Here is a 23456-nt window from a genome sequence, read left to right on the forward strand (position 1 = left end):
CTGTGATTCAACTCTTCACTATCTGCTGGACTCCAACTGGCTCTGAAATTGAGAGCAACTTTTATTTCCACTCAGCTGCTGAGTTTTTCCTCTTGATTGGAGTGCATCTTGGAATGTAAGGTTTAGATGCTTTGGAAACAGCTCTGGCTAGAATGCGTAACACGGGAAATGGTTGCAGGAGACTGAGGATGAGAAATATTGTGGCAATGATTTTTTTTTAAATGCATGGGCTCAATCTCAAACCCTTCCTCTAAGTCAAGAGCCCTAAATAGGTCTGGAATGGAGAGAGTATTAGAGGCCCCTTCATTTCACAGATGACAGGATCCGAGGCCCAGAGAAGGGAAGTAACTGGCTCAAGGTCACACAGCAAAGTGTTTGAGACAAACACCCAGTGAACACGGAGGAGCGCCGTCATTGACAGCAGAGCCCTCCAAATGCGAAAGCAAGTAAGAGGCATCATTGTAGAGTGTCTCCTGAGAGTCAGACGCTATGCCAAGCACAGCCACATTCCTCATTACTTAACCTTTCTGCGCCTCAATTTCCTCATCTGCAAAATGGAGGTACTAATGTCTACCTCACGGGGTTCTTAGATGAGTTAACATAGACAAAGCATGGGGATTGGTGCCTGGCATGTCAGAAATGACTAGAAGTGTTCTTAATTTACACTTTATGTATATTACTCTGCCCAGTGAGGTGGGCACTCAAATCACCCCAGCTGTGCAGATAAAGCAAAGGGCTCAGAGGGGCTAAGAAACCCACCTGTGGTGGCAGTTTTTAAAGGATCGGAACCTGGTCCTGCACTTGAGAACCTTTGACACTCTTAAGCTGTATTTCCAACAACTCTACTTTGCAAGATTGGTACAAGTCTTGTCATTGGCATAACGATGCTGAGATCAGAGAGGTTAAGCCACATGCCCAAGACCACACAGCCTGGAAGTGACACAGCTCTGAATTGTCCAGGTCATGACAGAGCTCCCCAAGTCCCAGTCCACGTAATGCCTGTTCCAGGGGGATTCTTCTGAGAGATAAGTAAATGCTCATCTGGGGAAGGGATGTCATCATCATCTCCTTTTGTTCACTGATAGATCCCAAGTGCATAGCTGGTGCCCAATAGATGTATGTTGGATGGAAGATTAAAAGAATAAAGGATGGAGATGCAGTTGCAGGAAAGCAAATGTGAGGAAATGTCCGTGCTATTTAGGACTTGGCCCTGAGACTGATGTGTCCCCCGTTTTCTTGCTCTTGTCCCTTCGGGTACCAGGACGTCTTCGGCCATGCCCATGCCTTCCGGAGACAAGGACCTGTATCCCGGACACCATCACTTCAGCTCCTGCAGCCCTTTGAGTCAGTTCTTGCATGGCGCCGTGGAGTCACGCTCCATCAAGGGCATTTACTACCGCAGGGCCCGGAAGGTGGGTGCGCTGGACGCCTCCCCCACCGCGGACCTGAAGAAAGAGATCCTGGTCAACGTAGGGGGCAGGCGGTACCTCCTTCCTTGGAGCACGCTGGACGAGTTCCCGCTGAGCCGCCTGAGCAAACTCCGCTTCTGCCGGAGCCACGAGGAGATTGCGCAGCTATGCGATGATTATGACGAGGATAACCAGGAGTTCTTCTTTGACAGGAGCCCCAGCGCTTTCGGGGTGATTGTGAGTTTCCTGGCGGCTGGCAAGCTGGTCCACCTCCGGGAGATGTGTGTGCTGTCCTTCCAGGAGGAGCTGACCTACTGGGGGATTGAAGAAGCCAACCTGGAGAGATGCTGCCTGCGGAAACTGCTCCGGAAGCTGGACGAGCTGGACGAGCTGCGCAGGGAAGAGGCGCTGCAGGAGCAAAGGGAGGCCTGCCGCCCTGCCGTGCACACATCGCGCTGGGGGCTCTTCATGAACCGGCTGCGGGAGATGGTGGAAAATCCGCAGTCCGGGCTCCCCGGGAAGGTCTTTGCTTGTCTGTCCATCCTCTTCGTGGCCACCACGGCTGTCAGCCTGTGTGTCAGCACCATGCCCGACCTGAGGGCCGAGGAGGACCAGGTGAGTGGTCCATTTCTCCACTGCGCATGGTGCTTGGGACCCTGGGGATGGAGGGCCCACAGATATGTTTTCATCTCTTTTAAAACCAGAAGGAAAGAAGTGAATATCATCTAGCGTGGCTTGTATTCATTTTCAGACCAATGCGGTCATAAGAGATTATTTTTATGTCTGGTTCTTGGAAAAAGAGGTGCATGGAGGGGGCCCATGAAAATCATGAAGGGCCATGTATCTGACAGAGAACGCTGGGTACGCACAAAGCCCCTCTGGTCTTAGCGGGCTGAGCAGATCCAACCCTACCACTTTCGGCTCTGTGACCATGGGCTCCACCTCTCTGAGCCTCAGTCTCCTCCTCCATCAGACAAGTGAGATCAATGTGGAGGATCACACACTCAGTGCCCTCATTGCATATTAATTGAGCAGCTACTCTGTGCTGTGCACTAGACCAGGCCAAGATTCCCTGCCTTCTTAAGCCAATATTCTCATGGGCATCCCAGTTCCATTTTCAGATAAAGAAACTCAGGGCATTTGGCTTCCAAGGGCATTTGGCTTCCAAGGGCATTTGGCTCAGGGCATTTGGCTTCCAAGGGCTTCCCTAGTGAAGATGCTGATGATGGCAGATTCTGGGCCCTCGTTCCTGAGCCTCCGAGTCAGTCCCGTTGGATGGAGAACTCAGAGATGAGTTGATTTGGAGGTGACCGTGCCCCCGGAGGCCAGAGTAGACATGTTTGCTGTCCCCTTCCTGGATTCTCTTTCCAGGAAGCTGTGGGAGACTCTCCAAACCCCCAGGGGGCCAGATGGTCTAAGAAATGAGGTCAGAACCTAATGTTTTGTTGAAAAGGTTATTGGAGAGCTTCAAACTGAGGACTGGGTTGTTTCCTTAGCTAAGATGCTGCTCTATACTCCTCCATGGCTCCACAGCACCTAACTTAGAGAGCTTACATTGTAGAGGACACAGAGAGACAATCAACAAAGCACATAAATAAGGCAGTGCAGGCTGCATATGGTTGACAACTGGTGTCAGTTGATGAAAGTTCCCTTCCCTTAAACATATATCCCAGGGCAATCCCAGGGAGGGTCAGAGAACTTTCCAGAACGAGAGGACTTAGATGGAGAACCAGCCAGTGCCGCACACGGAGTATGCTCTCAATAAATATCTGTTGAATAAAATGTATCTTGTCCAACCTATAAATGTTTTGTCCCAAAGCAAACCAATCTAAATGTTTTGATTTTCAGTTTTTTCCCCATAGAGAGGACTGTAGCTGTAGATTGGATCGCAGGCCTTTTTTTCATTCTTTAGCATGAAATCATGTGATTTAAGAAATCACTGTTTGTTCATAGAAATATTTACACGTGGACACTGCAATAAAAAGATTAGGATGGAGGAAAGCTTATAACTCAGTGGTAGAGCCCATGCTTAGCATACATGAGGTCCTGGATTCAATCCCCAGTACCTCCATTAAAATTTTTTTTAAAATATATAACTAAACCTAATTACCCCCACAAAAACCCCCCAAACTGCAAAAGATTAGGACAACATAAGCAGACTCCATCCCCTGCCCCCCAAGGTTGCCCTTGATCTCAGTTGCTGAGAAAGGACCCCTGGATTCTTCACAAGCCTGTTCCTCTTAAGGATATTCAGGGAGCCAGGATTTAAATTGTGCAGAGTGACAAGCTCTTTTCAAAGCTTAATGCTTTGAAAATTACTCAAGGTGTGAACCCAGGTTTATGTAATTGGTACTTGAAAAAATTAAAACAGAAGTGGGTGAGAGGTCCGCAGAATCAGGGTATCAGGCAGCCATTTCTGCTGCCCGGATAAGAGCAGTGATGCCCTTGTCCAGTTGCGACCTTTGTGCAGCTGTGAAACCACCCCTGGGTATTCTGCCTGGAGAGAGGCTGGGAGGCACAGCCCTCCCAAAAATGTATCTATTTCCCCTTTAGATGGCAATTCAGGGAGCCTGGAGGCTGAGGATGAGGTAGGCTTTGTTCTTTCAAATTGTGCCCTTACATTTACATAAAAAGATGATGTTCTTTCCCGGGCATACATGCCTGGTATTTTGTACTTGCCCTCTGGGACACCAGTCTGAAAGCAGCAATTCAGCACCACTGCAAAGCTGGGCAGCTGCTCCTGGGGGCAGGCGGTGCCTGGGGGGTTGTTGGGGCCTAGTCGTCCCTAGGGGATGTGACCCCACCGAAATCCTCCATCAGACACAGAAGAGGTGTCACGCTGGGTTGGAGAGTTAGAGCACATGCGAAGAAAGCATTTTCCTTTTCCTTTTTCTTCTAACTTTTCCGAGCAACATCCCTTGAGTCAACTTGGCAGTTTGGGTTCAAGGTATGTGCCTGAGATCGCAAATTAAAATAGAAGGAGGAGGCAGTACGGACAGAAAGGACCAAGCCAAGTGCCTAAGCACCTTCAGAAGCATTCGGACTTTGCTGGGTTCCCTGGGGGAGCTCAGCCCTGAAGGGATGAGAGAACTGATGCTTATTAAGTGCCTCCCCCAGGAGGCTGACATTTGACAGGATGGACAGACTCCTTGCAACAGCTTTGGGAATTGGATATGACTGCTACTCCCCATTTTACAGATGAGGAAACTGAGGCTTAGGGAAATTTTATCACTTTCTTAAGCTCACAATTAGTAAGTGGCAGAGCTCAGATTTGAGCTCACTTCCACTTGGCTCTAAAACCTGACCCCTTGGGATGGCACTGGCTTCCAATGCTGGGCGGCTCTGTCTGTAGTCTAGATCGTCAGTCTCGATGGTCCTTAGCATTTCTAACGCAGCGGGACTTGGTGAAGTGCATCTCTATCCAGCACGATGGTTCTGAGTACAGACACTCTGGGTTTAAATCTTAGCTTCATCCTTCATGAACTCAGTTATCTCTGGAAAGTCACTCCTTGAGCCTCAGTTTCCCTCTGTAAAATGGGGATGCTATTAGCCCTTTCCTCAAGGGGTTAGGGTGAGGATTAAAAGATTAATTCTTGTAAAGCGATTGAAACAATGCCAACACTTAGAAAGTGCTCAAAAAATGTTAGTCACCATCCTATTCACTTGTTAACAGGAAGTCACAATATTTACCTTTTATTCATTCAACAACAGTTACTGAGTGCCTACCAAGTCCTTTCTTCCACGTGCTGCAGTTAAGACAAATTTCTTACTTTCTTGGAGCTTACAGTCTGAGCATCCCAGCTCCATGTTTATAATTGAGGTGAAATTCATATAATATAAAATCAACCATCTTAAAGTGAACAATTCAGGGACATTTAGCACATTCATAATGTTGTGCAGCCAGCAGTTCTATCAAGTTCCAAAACATTTCTAGCACTCCTAAAGAAAACCCTGGACTAATCAGGCAGCCACTCCCAGCCCCCACCCCCAGACCCTGGCAACCACCAGCCTGCTTTGTCTCCGTGGATTTCCATATTCCAGACACTTTAGATAATAGAATCATACAATATGTGACCTTTTGTTTTGGCTTTGTTCACTTTGTATAATGTGCTCAAGGTTCATCTGTGCTGTAGCCTGGGTCAGTACTGCATTCCTTTTCTGGGCTGAATAATATTCCACTGTCTATTCCGCCATTTGTTTATCCTTCATTCAGTGATGAACAGTGCAATTCCCCAGGTTCTTTGCTTCCCTCTGCCTGAGTCCTCCACTGCGGTTGTCAACCTTGCCATTCAGCCCTAGCGCCCTTTCCATGTAGCCAGTGGCCACCTTCTCTGCTGGTCAGAACACCTTGCCCTCTCTCTGGGGGAGGCTGGAGGTTACTGGGCAACTGCCATCGAACACTCACTCCTTTTCTATTGCCCTCTTTCTTCCTCTTTACTGCTACTGAGATACCCCCAACAGCTACAAACAGTATCATTCATGGGAAGGAGCCAGAATCTCTCTGCTATTGCTGGGGTGGGATCCCAGCCTGTTGCTCCCTGGCTCTGCCCTTGGACAAGTCACTCTGTTTCTTGGTGCCTCTATGTCCTCACCTATAAAAGAGGATAATGACAACACCTGTTCCAAGGGAGGCATGGGATTGATGGTCCTATTTATCATATGCTGGCAAAGAGCCAGGACCGCCTGTTTTCACCCACCTTTGGGACTTGTTCACACTCCTCCTGTCTACTTTGCTCATCAAATGCTCTTCCTGCTCTGTTGAACCTAAATGGCAGCCGCCAAGGTAGCAGGCAGTAGTCTCAAACATCTGTTTCCAGTGCCTGCCAGCATCCTTCATTCACTTGTGCACTCAACAGACCTTCCCCGAGGGTCGGCTCTGTGCTGGGGACCAGTGACAAGCACAGCACGTGCTCTCATGTCTCCTCCCAATTTAGCTTCTACTCCTACCCGGGGATTTGCTTAGGACTCCGGGGATGTTGCAAAGGGACGTACTCTGATTGCAGCTGTGCAAAGTGCACCGGTGGGAGCAGAGCTACAGCGGGGCCTGGGGTGGGACAGCAGGGCTCTGCTTCAGTCTTCCCCTGGCAATCTGTGTGGCGGTTTCCACCTCTCGCTGGGGTAGGGGAGGAAGGAGCAGAGAGATTTTTAAAGACCAGGAGGAAGCACTGGGGCCCCCTCGATGGAACAACACCCTCCCAGCACACGTGCAGCTCATCTTTGGGGCTGCAACCCACCCCCACCCCCAACTCCTCCTCGCCTTTGATAAAAAGGCTTGTGCTGGAACCAGTGTCTCCTCCTCCCTGGTTCTTTCTTGGCTCATGAATCAGCTCCGTAAAGAACAGCTGGCTCTCTGTAGCTTCTCTGTGTTCAGTGACATTTGGTAATTGCTTTAGGGAATTCTTCTTAACCTGGTTTGAGGGTTGTGGGCTTTTCCCCTTGGCTGAGCCTCCCTGTGTCCTAGCTCACAAGCAGTACCCCCTGTTTTCTGGACAGGGCCCTCCTTTCCTGAGTACCCGTACTGCACGCTGTCCCTTCTCCCTGGGGATGCTTGTCTCAGTGGGTCCAATTCCTACCCCCGCCCACTCAGTTCCACACCCTCCTCAGATCCCCTGTGTGCCGGCTGGGGTTGGGGAGTAGGGGCGGCTGGGAAGAGGGACTGGGGCTTGAGAGGATGGAGAGGTGGGAGAGGACCACGGAAGGGGCGTGAAGAAGGGAAGGGTGGCAGAGAAAGACCTGGATCCTGGGAGAGACATGAGTCAGCACTGCCAGGCACTGGGAGTCTCAGAGAAAACAGCCCAGGGCCAGAGGCACCAATGGAATTCATGGCCAGGCAAAGGAAAAGAAGAGAGAGAGGCTGAACTGCTGGGTGGAGCAGTGGGACTGGCATTGAGCTAAAGAGGGTAAGAAGTGGCCGATTCTAGCTGCTTTCCCAAAGAGGGAGCTGGCAGGCATGGCTGTGAGAGAGACAGAGGATGCGAGGAAGGCTCCAAGGTCAAGACTTTGGCCCTGAGTCCCTCCCAGATGGAATTCTAGAACTGGCCCACGCTGCACCTGCCACCGTCTGCCTGGACAGCCTGTCCAGCTGGTCTCTCAGGGACAATGGCTTGTTCTCAGAAAGCCCTGGCCACCCTCTGACCCCACAGCCTGGCAGATCAGCTCTGCTTAGGAATTTTGGGAAAGGAATAGGGCCTGGCTGCTGGACCACCCTCACTGGGACGGCTCGGCCACTCAGACTCCAGCTCTGGTTTCTTATTCATATATAATTCCTACGCTGTAATATGCAGCCTTTTAAAGAGTAGCACAAATCAGTATAAAGTTATGCAACCATCCCCACTATCTAGTTCCAAAACGTTTTCATCACCTTAAAAAGAAAGCCTGTGCACGTTATCAGTTCCTCCCCATTCCCGCCAGTCCCACCAGCCCCAGGCAACTATGAATGTACTTTCTTTTTGTTTTGTTTTTTGTTATGGAGGGGGTAGGTAATTAGATTTTTATTTATTTACTTATTTATTATTTTAATGGAGGTACTGGGATTGAACCCAGGACCTTGTGCATGCTAAACAAGCGCTCTACCACTGAACTATACCCTCCCCCCATCAAATGTACTTTCTATCTTCACGAATTTGCCTTTTCCGGACATTGTATAGAAATGGATTTCTACAAATGTGGTCTTTTATGTTGACTTCTTTCACTGAGCCTAAGGTTTTCAAGGTTCATCTGCTTTGTAGCAAGTGTCAGAACTTCCTTCTTCTTTGCAGCTGAATAATACTCCACTGTATGGCTAGACCATATTTTGTTTATTCATTCATTCATTGATAGGCATTTAGCTTGTCTCCACTTTTTGCCTGTTCTGAATTGTACTGCTATGGATATTCATGTACAAGTTTTTGTGTGGATGTGTGTTTTCAGTTCTCTCAGGTATATACCTAGAAGCAAAATTGCTTGGTCATAGAGCAAATGTATGTTTACCCTTTTGAGGGACCATCCACCTGTTCTCCACAGCAGCTGTACCATTTTACATTCTCACCAATGACATTTGGCGATTCTAACTTCTCCACATCCTCACCAACGCTTTTTTTAAATTGAAGTATTATTGGTTTACTGTATTAGTTTCAGGTGCACAACATAGTGATTTGATATTTTTAAGGATCATACTCCATTTAAAGTTATCATAAAATATTGGCTATATTCCCTGTGCTGTACCTTACACCCTTGTATCTTATTTATTCTATACCTAGTAGTTCATACCTCTTAATCCCCTTCCCCTAACACTTGCTGTGTTTTGTCCTTATGATCACAGTCATCCTAGTGTAGAGTGATATCTCATTGTAGTTTTGATTTCTGAGTCTGATTTAAAAAATTTTTTTAATTAATATTTTTAGTGGAGGTACAGGAAATTGAACCCAGGACCTCATGTATGCTAAGCATGTGCTCTACCACTGAGCTATACCCTTCCCACCAAGTCTGATTTTTTTTTTCATAATGGAAAATTTCAGGCATTTATGAAGTAAGCAGAATAATATAATGAGTCCCCAAGTACCCATGACTCAGCTTTCACAGTTGTCCACGTTCCATCATTCTGGTTCTCTCTCTCTTCTTCCCCTCCCACCCTCAATCGTTTTGCATCATGATCATTCACTTTTTTTTTATTTTATGGGTAAAATTTACATACATTGAAATGCACAAGTCTTAGCTGTCCAATGTAAAAAATGGGCGCTGTTTAAACCCTCAGCCCTGTTTAATATGGAATATTCCCATCACTCCAGAATGTTCTTTCAGGTCCCTTTGTAGTCCTTCCCTACCCTACCCAGAGGCAGCCGCTGTTTTGGTGATACTGCCCACCCCCAACGAGTTTTGCCTGCTCTTGGACTTCACCTGGATGGAAACAGAAGTCTGGCTCATTTGTCCTGCATCTGTGACATTCATTCACACCCCATTTCCTCCAGGGACAAGCCCCCCAGAAGGGCGACCAACCAAACGGGTTTGCCCAGGACTCAGGGGGTTCTGGTGACCTGGGACTTTCTGTTGCACAATCCAGAAAGTTCTAGCAAACCAGAATGAGTTGTTCATCCTACCTACAACCAGAAACTTCCTTGGAGAGAGGAAGAGTGACTTTTTCTTTGCTTTCCTTCTGTTCTAGTTTTCTTCAAATATTGGCTGGCCTGGGAATTATTTCCTCATCTTAAGCCCTATAAATCCCCACCGCCCCAACACCAGCCTCTAGTGGAGCATTTCTCTGAGGACCAGGGCTGGGAGGTTGGTTTAGGATGCGGAGTGGAGCAGCAACGCAGGGCAGAGTGCTTGCTGCAGTGCAGGGAGGTGGCTGGCAGAAGCTGGGAGGCGCATGCCTGGAATAGCCAAAATCCAGCTCCAGAGGCAGAGAGAAGACCAACAGAGCCTTCTCTGCCTCCCAGGAGTCACCATCCTGAGCTATTGGGTCACTGGTCTAGGAAGACGATTTCCAGATCACAAGAGGCTCTTATGCCAAAGGAAAAACTCCCATTTCAGCGACAAAAATCTGGCCCAGAGTCTGAAAAACTTCCAGGTGCTTCTGAGTCAACAGGAGGGCTTGCCAAAATACAGATTCCTGGGCCCCACACTCCAGGACTTTGATTTTGTGATTGGGGGCCCCAGATCCGCATATATAACAAGCACCTGAGGGATTCTAATGCAGGAGTTATGAATCAGCTTTGAGAAATACTGATTCTTTTCCACCTCCTTCATCAAAAGCTAAAGCCCCAGGAGGGAGGAGATAGCTCAGTGGTAGAGTGCATACTAGCATGCATGAGGTCCTGGGTTCAATCCCCAGTACCTCCATTAATAAACTAACAAACAAACAGACCTAATCACTCCCTCCCCCCAAAAAAGCCAAAAAGAAGATGAAGCTAAGCCCAGAGAGGGGTAGTGACCACAGAAAGTTCACACAGCAAGTTTGTAGCAGGACTAGGGAATCAGGATCCAAAACTCCTGAGCCTTCCAGAATCCTGACACAAACCCTATGGTAAAAACCTCTCCTGTGTTGGAGAATTTCCTCAGCTTCCTGTAAAATCCAGGAGAAGAGAAAAGAGTATTGATTGATATCATTAAACCCACTAGGCATGGTATGTCTGTGACCAGTGAATCATCTCATACAGGTAGCTACAATATTCCGTGTAGTAGTCAGCTAATTGCTTTAACTGCATCATTTCCATTTGTCATAATTCTCCCAGGGTAGAGAACCCCCCAGTCCAGAGGGGACAAATAATTTGTCTGAGTAGGTGGAAGTGTGGGATTTGAACCTGGGTCACAGACACTCTGGACTCCACGCCTTCAACTGCACGCCACCATCTCCCACCTCTTTAGTAGACCTGATAGAAGGAAGGGGAGAGAGCTGCCCAGCCCTGGACAGGAAAAATAGAGATCAGGGCAGTCTAGCACATTTCTTTCTCCAAAGACCAGATGAAAAGAACATTTCCATTTAGTATTCCTGTGAGCCCAGGCACTGGAAATAATTTCTTTTTCCACTTCAGAGGTTTTTAATCCAAAGAAACCTGTGGTTGTCCATATCTTGCTTTTCACTCAGTCAACTGGCTTCAGTCATTCCTTCATTCATCCATCATAGATACAGATGATATAGACATAGACGCAGGTGGCAATGGTGATGATATAGATAAAGATACAGATGTAGATATAAATACACATGATATAGATATAGACACAGATGGAGATGCAGATGCAGATGGAGATATACATACAGATGATATAGATACAGATGGAGATGATATAAATATAGACACAGAGGGAGATGGAGATGATATAGATTGAGATGGAGATGGAGATATAGATATAGATGTAATATTTAGAATATAAACATAATATTTAATACAGAGACACTATATATGGAGAATCTCTATATATGGACTCAAAATCAATACTCATACAGACCTATGGAATTACTTTTCGGTGTCGTTATTTCTCCATTTCCAGCGCTGTGGCCCATCCCCTCTCTACCTTGCGCTTTGTCGCCTCTTCAGGGGGAGTGCTCGCAGAAGTGCTACTACATTTTCATCGTGGAGACTGTCTGCGTGGCCTGGTTTTCCCTGGAGCTCTGCCTGCGGTTTGTCCAGGCCCGGAACAAGTGCCGCTTCCTCCAAGGGCCCCTGAACATCATCGACATCTTGGCCATCTTTCCCTACTACGTGTCCCTTGCCGTGTCGGACGAGCCCCAGGAGGACGGCGAGAGGCCAGGCAGGAGCTCCTACCTGGAGAAGGTGGGGCTGGCGCTGCGCGTGCTGCGGGCACTGCGCATCCTGTACGTGATGCGCCTCGCCCGCCACTCGCTGGGGCTGCAGACGCTGGGGCTCACGGTGCGCCGCTGCACGCGCGAGTTCGGCCTGCTCCTCCTCTTCCTCTGCGTGGCCATCACCCTCTTTTCCCCTCTGGTCTACGTGGCCGAGAATGAGTCTGGGCGGGTCCTGGATTTCACCAGCATTCCGGCCTCCTACTGGTGGGCCGTCATCTCCATGACGACGGTGGGCTACGGAGACATGGTCCCGAGCAGCGTGCCGGGCCAGATGGTGGCCCTCAGCAGCATCCTGAGCGGGATCCTCATCATGGCCTTCCCAGCCACGTCCATCTTCCATACGTTCTCGCACTCCTACCTGGAGCTCAAGAAGGAGCAAGAGCAGCTGCAGGCCCGCCTCCGCCGCCTGAAAAATGCCGCCACGGCTAGTGAACACGAACTCATGAGCGACGTCAATGATCTGATCCTGGAGGGCCCTGCCTTGCCCATTGCATACATTTAACTCAATCCCTCCACCTCCTGAATATGCCAGAACTTCAACCCATTGCCCTTGGCTGACATAAGCTGGAGAACACCAGGGCCTCCATCATCTGGTGGTATGTTTCAAGAGCCAGAGAGGGGCGGGGCATTTCCGAAGCCAAGAGGGACTCAAAGCCAAAGATGTTTGGTCCTCCAGCCACTTGCTGTTTCCTCCCTCCTTGCCAGTCCCTGAGCACATCCAATTTTGCTGGATTAGATCTGTCTCCCTCCAATTTCGTTTTCTTCCCAGCAGAGTTTTCAACATCTCAGGCTGGGTTCCAGATGCCTGCAGAATCAAGCCTACAGGATTCCATTTCTTCCCTAAGACTTTCTTTCCTGGGCCAACCCACCGCCAGGAACTGGACAGTCCAGTCACTGTAAACTCTTCTGATCAATCTCCCCAGCCAGCCTCACCACGGGTTCCGCGGGGATTGATGTGTTTTCCTTCTGCTCACACCACCAATGACATTTTCCTAACACAGCGGCCTGCCCCCCAGCTCTGGAAGCTCTTAGCCAGGAAGGCAGTACTGGCCTCTGCGTTAAATCCTACCATGGGGGCTGGTGGCCTGCCATCCTTCCTAACATGCCTGGGACCTGGGCAGGCGTGCTCTTTGCCAGCACAGCAGGCCCTCTATGGCCAACTGGGCTCTTGGTGGGACATTTCTCAATTATCCGGACCTTGGCCTTGACAGAGGCTAACTCTTGCCAGGCACTGCATTGTCTCTTGAGAGAACCATTCCTGATGTTGGTGCCTCCAGCACTGCAAGGACCTCAGCTTTCCACTCTCAGCTAAGCCACCACAGATGCAGCCTTAGAATCTGCCCCTTGCCTGTTCCCTGGACCCCTTACTGCCAGAGGATAGCTGTCCTCAGCTGATATTTAAATGAATTTATTTGTTTATCCATTCATTCATTAACAGACTCGGTCCTTTGCACCCAGTGTAGGAGGCCGAAGTAGGGTGAAATCATTAAGAGATAAAAGCAGTGCATCCTGAGCAGAGGGGAAAGAGCAGTGAATTCCGGGCAGTCAGTTCACAGAGGGCTTCACAGAGGCAGAAGAGGGGTTGGCTACAGAGTGATGTTTCAGGTGATGAAGCCGGAAAGGTGGGTTGGGAGGAGACGCTGTGGAGAGGATTTGGATGTTTTGGTAGGTAGAGAGGAAATGTTGGAGATGCAGGAGGAAGGGGTGATGTGAATGGACTGTGGGTGTGGATGATGATAATTGGATGGGTTGCAGGAGAACCAGTTTGGAACAGGGAATGATGGAACAGTTCAGGCAAGCTACAAGTTTATTACTTTTACAAGGTGGTGCAAAGTCCAGGAGTCTCATCTTTTGTTCCCGAGCTGAGCACACCCGGGAGAGGCCTCGATGCACTCCCATGAGTGATTCGGCCACGCACAGCTACGTGCTGTTGGCTGTCAGTCCACTGAAAAAGATGCACTAGGATCCAAATGCACAGGAGAGGAGGTCCAAATGCGGATCTGATATATTTCTTGTGTAAGCATATTAGCCTTTCATCAATCAGAACAAATTATTTGCTGTTCATTCATTTCCCTGGTATTTAGCACAGGCCTACTATGTGTGCTGGGCACACGCTTTCCCCTGACCTCAGTGCCAAGGTTGGGGGCTCTGTTCCAGGGAAACACCCACAGCAGTATCTAGCTCCATGCTGGTCTTGACCCTCATTCCCTATGACTGTTGCAGGTGCCCTCCCAGCTGCTAGGCACACACATGTCCCCATCCCTCTAGACCCCCAACAGTCTGCAGGGTGCACCCCCCAGTCCTTCCTGTGCTGACATTTCACCAAGTAAGCACTTTGCTTAGTGGCATGTGGTCAGTCACACAAGGAAAGGCCCTTCCCCCCATAAAAGCCATCTGTGACTTTGGTCCCTCTCCTTCTCTGTCAGTTTCAGGGGTTGGGCTGTGGTTTTCCAGCTGGGATCCCATGAAGACCCTCCCAACTGCTATGAGGGTGGAGAGCTCTGTATCCCAAGGTGCATGATTTGCAAATAATGATTTTTAAAAGAATGCGAAGACTTCTAGCACCCTCCCTTCTCCAGTCAGTGCCCATCCACGGCCCCCATGGCAGTGGAGGGAAGGGTGTGTGAGTTCACCACAGACCGGGGAACCCCTGGGACCCACATCAGACCCCACATCGGCCCTCCCTCTTCTGATTGGAGACCTTTTTGTGTGCTGCCTGCCTAATGCAATAATTCCCTAATCCAGCTCAGCCCGTCCTGTGACTGACTCCCACCTGGACCTCTCCATTTTCCTCCGTTTCCCATACCAGGCATCTGAACAAAAGTGTACCAGGACTACAAGAAAACTAGGCAAGCCTACTACCAATATTGTGAGGCTCTGTAGTGTCTCAGTACATGCCCAGTGGAAATTCTTTGCTAAATTAGAGGTGGAAAATTGGAATTGATTCCTCACATGTGGGGCTTAATTAAAGGCTCTATTTTTAATCTCCGTGATGTCCCAGGGGACTGGTCTCCTCGTGTTAGTCTAGCCCAATGAAGCAGCCTTTACTTTATGCTGATTGGGTGGGATGGGGATGACCAGCAAGTTGCTAGGTGGTCTCTGCATCTCCATTGGCTGAAAAGAGTCTTGTGATTCACAGAAGGGCTTGTTTTTCTCTGAGGCCAATGGGCATGACTGTAGCCAAAGGTAGAAATTTTCCAGATGAAGGCAAAGAGCAAATAACCCTCTACTTCAAGACATTTTCATACGGCTCCCAGAGGCAACTTGAAAATGTTGGTTCAACACCTCTCTAGCCAGACAGAGCTGAGCCCAAGAAGTGTTTCTTCAATGCAATCCAAGTGGGGCTTGACCCACTGGCTCTATTTTCATGGCTTTCAAAACTTGAGAAATTGGTACCTAGAAGGCCCATTAGAAGACAGTCTTTAAAAAAAAAAAAAAAGACAGTCTAAGCAGGCAGTTTCCATGAGGGGTCTGTGAACCCCTGGAGATGATGTGCATCTCAAAATACACAGCTTTGAAAAAGGGTTCAATGATTTTTATCAGATCCTCGGGGAAATTCATGACTCCTGAAAAAGGACAAGAAGTTAAGTAAACCAACTTCTGCATTTTAAGATGGCAAAACCAAGGCTCAGAGAGGGAAAGCCATCTGCCCAAGGCCACACAGCCAGTTCATTTAATTTGATCCAAGTAGTCTGATTCCCAACAGAACATTCTAGTCTGTCAGCTCTTATGTTAATCTGAAACAGTGCCCAAGACCTCAAAGAAAATATTCAAGACAAGATTGTAATACATTTCCGTGCTACCCCGAGCAGAACAAGGAGGGTGGTCTTGGGGTATCTAGGCACCAACTCTTACCCTTCCTTTGTTGCAGAGCAGTGGACTAGAAATTGATTTCACTGGGCCTTCCTTTCCTCATTGATCCCTTGAAGAAGGTGGATGAGACGGTTCTTTAAAACCCTCCCAGCGTACAGCCTGTGATTCTGAGAAGTCCCTTGTAACAATTTATACCATGGAGAGAGACAGGCAGGTAAAAAACAGAGAAAGATGAGAAAGAGAAGCCGACCATGGTCCCTGACTATCCACAGAATTGCTCCCTTAGCAAAAATCAGCAAGAAGTTCAAGTTGAAATAGGAGTTTATGAAGAGCTCTGCCCATCAGCTGCCCATCCTACCTGGGCTCCTCACCCCCAGTGCCCGCTGCACAACTCTATGTGCGCACCCCCCCCACCTCTCTCCAGCGACATTAAACTCCCTCCCCACTCTTCCTTGGGTTGAAATGCCAGTAATGGGCATCACCTATTGAATAATTGCCAAAATTAATCCCTGCTCCCATGCAGGCCTCATAGAACACTCTAGAAGGCCAATGTTCAATGGATTTTTTTTTAACACTTGATTTGGAAAATAAGTCAAACTCACAAAAAAAGTCATAAAGAACAAAAATAGTACATAGACTACTCAAATACATCTTTTTAAAAACACTTTGCCCCATTTGCTTTATCATTTGCTTTCTCTGTTTTTAAAATTATCTATACACAGTATGTTTTTCAGGACCATTTAAGAGGAAGGTGACTATATCATGGCCCTTTGCTGTCAGAACTTCAGAATGTGGTAACTGGAAAGCCTATAAGAAGACCATAAGTTCAAGGTTTCCCAGCCAAGGGTTTCCACAAGGGGTCTGGGAGCCTGTAAAGATGCCATGCAGCAAAGCATGTGTACATCATGTGCTTTGCCGAGTGCAAAGTGTCCAATGATTTCATCAGATTCTCCAAGGAAACTATGACTCCTCCCCCAAAATAAAAGGATTGAAAGCTCTAAGGTAAACCAACTCCTTCATTATAAGATGGAGAGCCCAGGGAGACCCCAAATACTTTGCTGTTGGCTCCTAAAAATAAGGACATTCTCTCACAAAACCACCATGCGGTACTGACGCCAGCACATTTAACTTGGATGCGATATTTTAATCTAATCTACTGTCTGGTCCAGTTTTGTCCACTGACTGAATAATATCCTTTCTAGACTTTCCCCTCCGGGATGGGTCCAGCGTAGGACCAGATGCTGCATTTCCTTGTCCTGTCTTTTTAGCCTCCTGTAATCAGAATCTTCCCACAGACTTTCTTTGACATAGATGACATGAAAAGATGGGGTGAGGACGTGCCTCATTTTGTGCCCATCCCATGTCTCCTTGTGCTTAGGTGGAGGCTGGGCTTTTCCAGCCACATGCTGCATCCCTGAGGTTGTGTTCTTCTCGGGGTAGCACATCCGAGGGCGCCTTCATCAGTGACATACGAGCCCTTCATTTGGGAGACCTCCAGGAAATGCTGGCGGGGGAGTGGACAGTGAGAAAGAGAGCTGGGGAGAGCTGGCTGGACCCGAAGACATTCAAATAAGAAACAAAATTAATTCCTGCTCCCATGCAGGCCAGATAGGACATGCCAGAGGGTCGATGTGCATGGACCACTCAAGTGCTTCTGTGAGGTGGAGAGAGTGTCCACCTGGCAGGTGACCCCGTCCCCGAGGCTCAGAGCAGGTCTGCTCTCTCAACCTGACCCTTTTATGGGTGTGGACACAGAGGCCCAGGGAGGGGACATAGTGCTGTAGGTCACGCAGTCAGAGGCAGCAAAGCCAGGACTGGCAGGCAGTGCCCTCAGCTCAGTGTTTCCTGATCTTTGCCCAGGGCCCGTCTCATCCAGCGTTTGACATACAACCAAGGGGCACCTCCGGGAACACAAAGTCAGTTAAAAATAAAACAAAACAAAGGGACGCCACTGTCCCTATCGGCCCCTTAGTTCCTGGACCATCCGGAGCGGCTCGACTGAGATTGTGCGAGACCAGCCCGGCCTCCGCGGCCACGGACTCCAGATGACATGCGGGGAAGGCAGCGTGACTCTCATAATTCACCTTTGCTGTAAGGGGGACAAAGGGAAACAGAATGAATTTGGACGCTCTGAGCTAAAATTAGCCTATCTTGCTGTTGCAAAGGCTTCCATTGTGATCAGTAACTGGCTTGAAATAAAACCGCTGGGAAACTCAGCAGTTTCCTAACTAAGCTTTCAGGGCTCCCCAACCCCTGCAACTCTGAGAGAAACATTAAACAATATTAAGAAGTGATGAATGGCTTCTCCAGTGTATTGGGGCAGGTCTAGTCTCCGGGCCTGCTGGGGCTGACCTTGGGATGTGGGAAGAAGTGGGAGGGACCCCCAGGTGATGGGTGGCAGGGATAAGGGCTCCCCGACTCCCGGGCAATGGTCAAGTCAGAAGTTGGGAGGGGCAATCGTTAGTTTCTGGGGCAGCGTTTCTTCAGCGCCTACCACGTGCCAGACATTGTTCTGTCAGCAACACAGATGCTCCTGGACCTAAATGGAGGGTGGGGGTGGAGTAGGGAGGCAGATAAGTCAAGAAGGAAATAAACAGGACAAGCATAGCTCGTTATAAGTACCAGCAAGGAAGAGGGCAGAGAGGTGACTGGGGGAGCCGTACATGGCACAGGGGTTCCGACTCTGGACAGGCTCTCAGGAGGTCTATCTTGGTTTGCCAAGATCTTTGGGCTCCCCCAGAAGCAGACCCTGAGGCAAGGATTTATGTGCAGGCAGTTTACTTGGGAGAGGATCTAAACAAACACTACATATTTTTAGGACACTCCCACATATATGAGTTAGAAATGCTTTGTTTCCAAGTACAAGAAACTCTATTCAAACTTCATTAAACAAGCAAATAAGCAACAGGAGACTCATTGGCTCTTTTAACTGGCAATCCATAAGGAGTTCAGGTGTGGTTTAATCCAAGTGTTTAACCAATGTCATCAACGTCAAATAGAAAACTCCAATTCTCTGCATCTTCCCTCTGTGGCCCCAGGCTCTCCTCATGGCCACAAGATGGCTGCCCAAGTTCCTAGTCTCATATCCTCACTTTACCAAGCCCACCGAAGAGAGACACCTTTTGTTCCCAGAATCCCAAGATGTGCTTTTTTTGAGTCTTACTGGCTCTGAGTGGGTAATGGCCACATCCCTGAACCAACCACTATGGTTACTCTGATTAGTGTACATGACTGGGGGCTCACCCTATCCGAAGATGGGCTCAGTCCCACCCAAATCACATGGCTGAGAATGGGAGGGTGAGTTTTTCAGAGGAAAACCAGGACACCGTACCAAAAGAGGCAGAAAGAGATTCTGGGCACCAACCGCCTCTATGGGACGAACACAGCAGCTAAGGGGTGTCAGCTGCATGTCACTTCCTGTCCCATCACTTTACATATGTCCCTTGATCCTCACAGCCACCTTCTGAGGAAGGTATGATTATCCCTGTTTTACAGATGAAGCAACTGAGGCACAAGAAGTTTAGGTCAATATCCCAAGGTCACCCAACTGTCAGGGAGACTCAGGATTTACACCCAGCCTATCTGGTTCCAGACTGTGCTCTTAACCTCTACATTCTACTGCCTTCCTGAAGTCCCTGTACCATATGCATATATTCCCAAATGGGCTAGTTGGGGATTCTGTCTCTCACTACAAAAATTATGATCTGATTCTCTCTATAAGATAGTATTCCAGAACTAGGATATGTTTTTTAAAAGAAGCCTATGCAAATATCCATCAACTGATGAATAGGTAAACAAATGGAATAGTATTCAGCCATAAAAAGGAATGAAGTATCGATACATGGTACAGTGTGGACACATCATGACAACATTATGCTAAGTAAGAGAAGCCAGATACAGAAGGTCACATAGGATTCCGTGTATATGAAATGTCCAGATTGGGTAAAACCACAGACATAGCAGTTTGGTGGTTGCCAGGGCTGGAGGGTAGGTGAGGGGGGAGTGGTTGCTAATGGGCGTGGGGTTCCTTTTGGGGTGATGAAAGGTTGTAGAATTAGATAGAGATGTTGGCTGTCCAACTCCAAGGATACACTAAAAACTATTGGATGGTACACTTTTGAAGGGTGAGTTTTGTGGTGTGTGAATCACAGCCCAATAAAATGAGGAGGGGGAAGTGGGGCAAGAAGCAGCAGGCGTCATTGGGTCTGTGTTGAGAACCTCGGACCCTGATGGGGTGTGGGGGCAGAGGGAAGCAGAGCCGCACAGCCCACCCCACCAGGTCCTCAAGTCAGGGGACAGGGGTCAGGCTAGGTCACCGCTCCATAGATGGGCAGCACTGGAAGTGGCTTCAGTGCACCTCAGGGAGCACATGAGGCCATGTAAGTCACCGTTGATGGAGAAAGGATGTCCTGGGTTCCACTCATGGGAATGTGGTCCCCCTCTCCCACTCCCACCCTCATCCTGCCTCCACCTCAGGCTTCCTGGTGCAGAGAAGGGATCTGGCTGTTATCTTGGCCCCACATGCTCACCAACTTGGCTTGTTGGTGGATTTCAAACACCTGTCAAACAGCCCCCAGTCTCTGAGGGTCTCCAAGTGTGGGGCCCGGGACCCAGACTTAGCGTATCTTATCTCATTTCATCGCCAAAGGGACAGTGTGAGGGAAGTCCGACAGCCCCCTTTCAAGAGCAAGGAAACTGTCCCACAGACAAGACGTTAAGGGCAGAGTTGAGTTCAGATTCGGGTTTCTGGCTTCAGGCCCATCCTGTGTTAAGGCTATACCGCTAAGCACTGTAGGGCTGTTCTTTTCCCTTCCCAGGGGCTCTGGGGCAGAGGTTGCAACTCTTTGCCAATATCTGACCCCTCTTCGGCATTTCCAGCCTCCCTGCTGGTAGAGGGGCGAAGGCCAGAATCCTGATGGGTAGAACGCGGCAGAAGGTGCCCAACACTGTGGAGCTGCCGCAAACAGCCCCTGCATGGTCGTCTGTACTCTCCCTCTCGCCCCCACCCAACACAGCTGCAGATTTGGGAATACTCAAAGCCCTGAGGCAGGGGACAGTAAACTACATGTCCCACCCCCTATCCCGCCCATTATTGTAAATAAAGTTTTATTGAGACAGAGCCAGTCTCATTCATTCAGATACCCTCTACAGAACTTCGGGTTACAAGGGCAGAGTCTATGCAATAGATGGCCCACCAAGCTGGAAATATTTACTCTGGCCCTTTGCAGAAAAATTGTGCTGTCCCTGCGCTACAAGATGACCCACATGCGACCCCAGACTGCTGTGTGCTGATCAGCCGCTTCAATGGATTGTGTGAGCAGGAGGAAAACTTCTCTGGTGTAGCCACTGAGCCTGGGCCTGCCCTGCACCCCAGGGACAAAGTGCTCCTTTCTTGGAGAAGCTTCCAAAGGCGTCCCTGGGCCAGACATGCACACCAAACGCTGGCTGCTGGGATTGGCACAGGTGAGAAGACTAGGTCCCCAGATGCCTTGTGATCTGCTGTGCTGGGAACAAGAATCTGCCCCACAGCACATCAGAAAATCTTTGTGGGGGTAAAACACGCATGCAAACCAGTCACTACCTCCCCCAGAGCAGGGCTGATGCCACAGGCACTGTCTTCTCAACCAACATCTATGTGAGACAGTAAAATATTCCACTTTCATGATGACCTCAGAACAGCTGTTCATTTCTATAAATGTGTTTTAAAGCCACCAGCTTCTGCTTCCGGCCCATTTCCACTCCAGTAACAGGGCCTGGCCTGCAGTAGGTGGACAGTAAATGCCAGCACCCCTCCCCTCCCAGGAAGCTTCCCGTCCCCTCATCTCACCAAGGGCCATGGTGTCATCCCCAGGGACAAGGCAGGGAGCAGTGAGGCTGTTGTAATTTTATCCACAGGAGGTCAGGCCTCCCAGCCTCCCCGTCAAACTTCTCAGATATGTACACAGATGCTCCCATTTACTTAATTCCTGAGTCTGAGCTGAAGACACTGGAATATTTAGGAAGTAAATGAACCTACTCCAGGCTCACCCTGGGAGAGCGCTAGGATACACTGGGAAGATTGATCCAAATGAGGACACTGGGTGTAGGCAGGGCTGCAGAAAGGGGCCAGGATGTGACCTCTGGGCTATGGGGCCCCCCACAGTGACAGCAGGTCATGCTGACATTTTTCTCAAATATTTTCTTCATTCATTAATCAATAAGTCTTTATTGTGCCACTGTTCCAGGCACTGGGGGTTCAGCCAAGAACAAAACAGAAAAGGAATAAAGCAGGATAAGGGTGGGACTGCTGGAGAGAAGGGGCATGAAAGGTGACCAGGAATGCCTTTCTGATCCATGACTTTGGAGCAAATCGTGAAGGGGTTAGGGGAGCGAGGCATGTACATCTCTGGAGGAAATCCTTTGGGGAAGAAGGAACAGCAAGTGCAAAGGTCCTGAGGCAGGAATGTCTTTGATCACTCAAGGGACAGCATGGGAGACACTGTTCTGGAGTAGAAGTGACGGAGTGGAGAAGGACATGTCTGGGACCAGTGGGGGACAGCAGGCAGGGTTCCCTAACGTATTGGACATGCAGCCTGTGTCGAGGCTGCCTGTGCTTTCCTCCCAGCTATAGGATGTTCCCTTTGTGCCTGGTCTTTCCTCAGGGCATTGAGCCTGTTGGTCCTTCCCAGCTCCGTGTAGGAAAGACTGCTAACCATTGCTAACACCACTCACCTACAACCTTTTAATAATGGAACCCACCCAAATTGTAGCTTAGAGTCCCCCATTTCCCAGCTATCCCTGCAGCTAGGTGCGGCATGTGACTACGTTTGCCTGATGGACACGTGAGCAGCAGTGATGTGGGGAACTTCTGGGTCATCTCCTTTAAGAGAAGGCCACCTACCCTTGAGGTGAGGGTGGTGTCCAGCCATCCAAGGACTGATCACCTCTGGACGGCTGCAAGAAACAGACCCCGATGAGAGCCACAATTTTTGTAGCATCTTAGTGTGTACTCAATGTTTCTTAAACCGTCATTTCACCAATGACCTGTGGAGTAGGGTGACATTTTACAAGTAGACCCCATTTCTCTAGACTGTAATTTTCCTTTAGGTCTTTTTGAATGCTTCTACAGGTCAGTGAAAAAAGGACTCACTATAAAATGGAAATTTTCAAAATGGCTTCTAAAGCCGTATTTTAGAACAAGGTTTCTATTCTTTCCCTCTAATTATGTAAAAAGAAGTTCCTATTATTCACTCATTTTCCATTCAACTCATTTGTTCGGCATCTTCTATATGGGAGACCCCACAGGAGAGATGGAAAGAAACAGACAATGAATGGGCTGACCTCCAGGAGCTGGAAGCAACCACACCGAGGACTACAGATCTAGGAACAGTTGTCTGCCCACTTCCCAGTCCATCTCACCACTCCCCTGCGGGCCACACGTTTGTGATTCACTCTTATTTGCCAGGTGGGGAAACTGAGGCTTGGAAATGTGGAGTGGCCCTTGGTCTCCTGGGTCCACACGTGTGCTCAGCGATGAAGACCACACATAGGGAGGGAGGGGCAGCATGGTGCAGGGGCTGCCCAGGGTCCAGGGCAGACCCCAGAGCACAGAGCTGTGGGGAAAGGAGGATGGGTGGGGCAGCAAAGGCATGGTGGCCTTTGAATTGTGCCTGGCTAGGTTACATCACCTCCCAACTCAAATATGCTGTTATTGGCAAAACTTCACCCAGAGGGGACTGGGCCAAGAAGACGTTAACAGGCTCTCCATTTCAGAAGCAGCCTTCATCATCATGCCTCAATAATAAATTAGCTGAGTCAAAGGAATAGAGCGAATATTGTGTAATGAGGACTGTCTTAGGAGGGAAGGATTGGACAGGCAGATTTATGCAACATGGGGATGAATATTACTTACTTGGCAGAACACAGCAGAGTTAATGTCATTTTGAATAACTTGTTTACCCACTGATTATGTG

The 23456-nt window shown here is 48.9% G+C and overlaps 1 protein-coding gene across 1 annotated transcript; it reads left to right on the plus strand.

The window, feature by feature from the left end:
• Positions 1-1274: 1274 nt before the first annotated feature.
• KCNG4 (potassium voltage-gated channel modifier subfamily G member 4) lies at positions 1275-12193 on the plus strand. Its single transcript, XM_045506305.2, has 2 exons — positions 1275-2024; positions 11423-12193. Exons 1-2 carry the CDS (start codon positions 1275-1277, stop codon positions 12191-12193), a joined length of 1521 nt encoding a protein of 506 aa, XP_045362261.2.
• Positions 12194-23456: the final 11263 nt, after the last annotated feature.

This window comes from Camelus bactrianus, chromosome 9 (assembly GCF_048773025.1).
Source record: "Camelus bactrianus isolate YW-2024 breed Bactrian camel chromosome 9, ASM4877302v1, whole genome shotgun sequence".
NCBI lineage: Eukaryota > Metazoa > Chordata > Mammalia > Artiodactyla > Camelidae > Camelus > Camelus bactrianus.

Coding starts and splice junctions, on each gene's coding strand:
- KCNG4 (XM_045506305.2), top strand. CDS start 1,275: ATGCCCATGCCTTCCGGAGACAAGGACCTGTATCCCGGACACCATCAC. Junction 2,025..11,422: donor TGAGGGCCGAGGAGGACCAG/GTGAGTGGTCCA, acceptor TCGCCTCTTCAG/GGGGAGTGCTCGCAGAAGTG.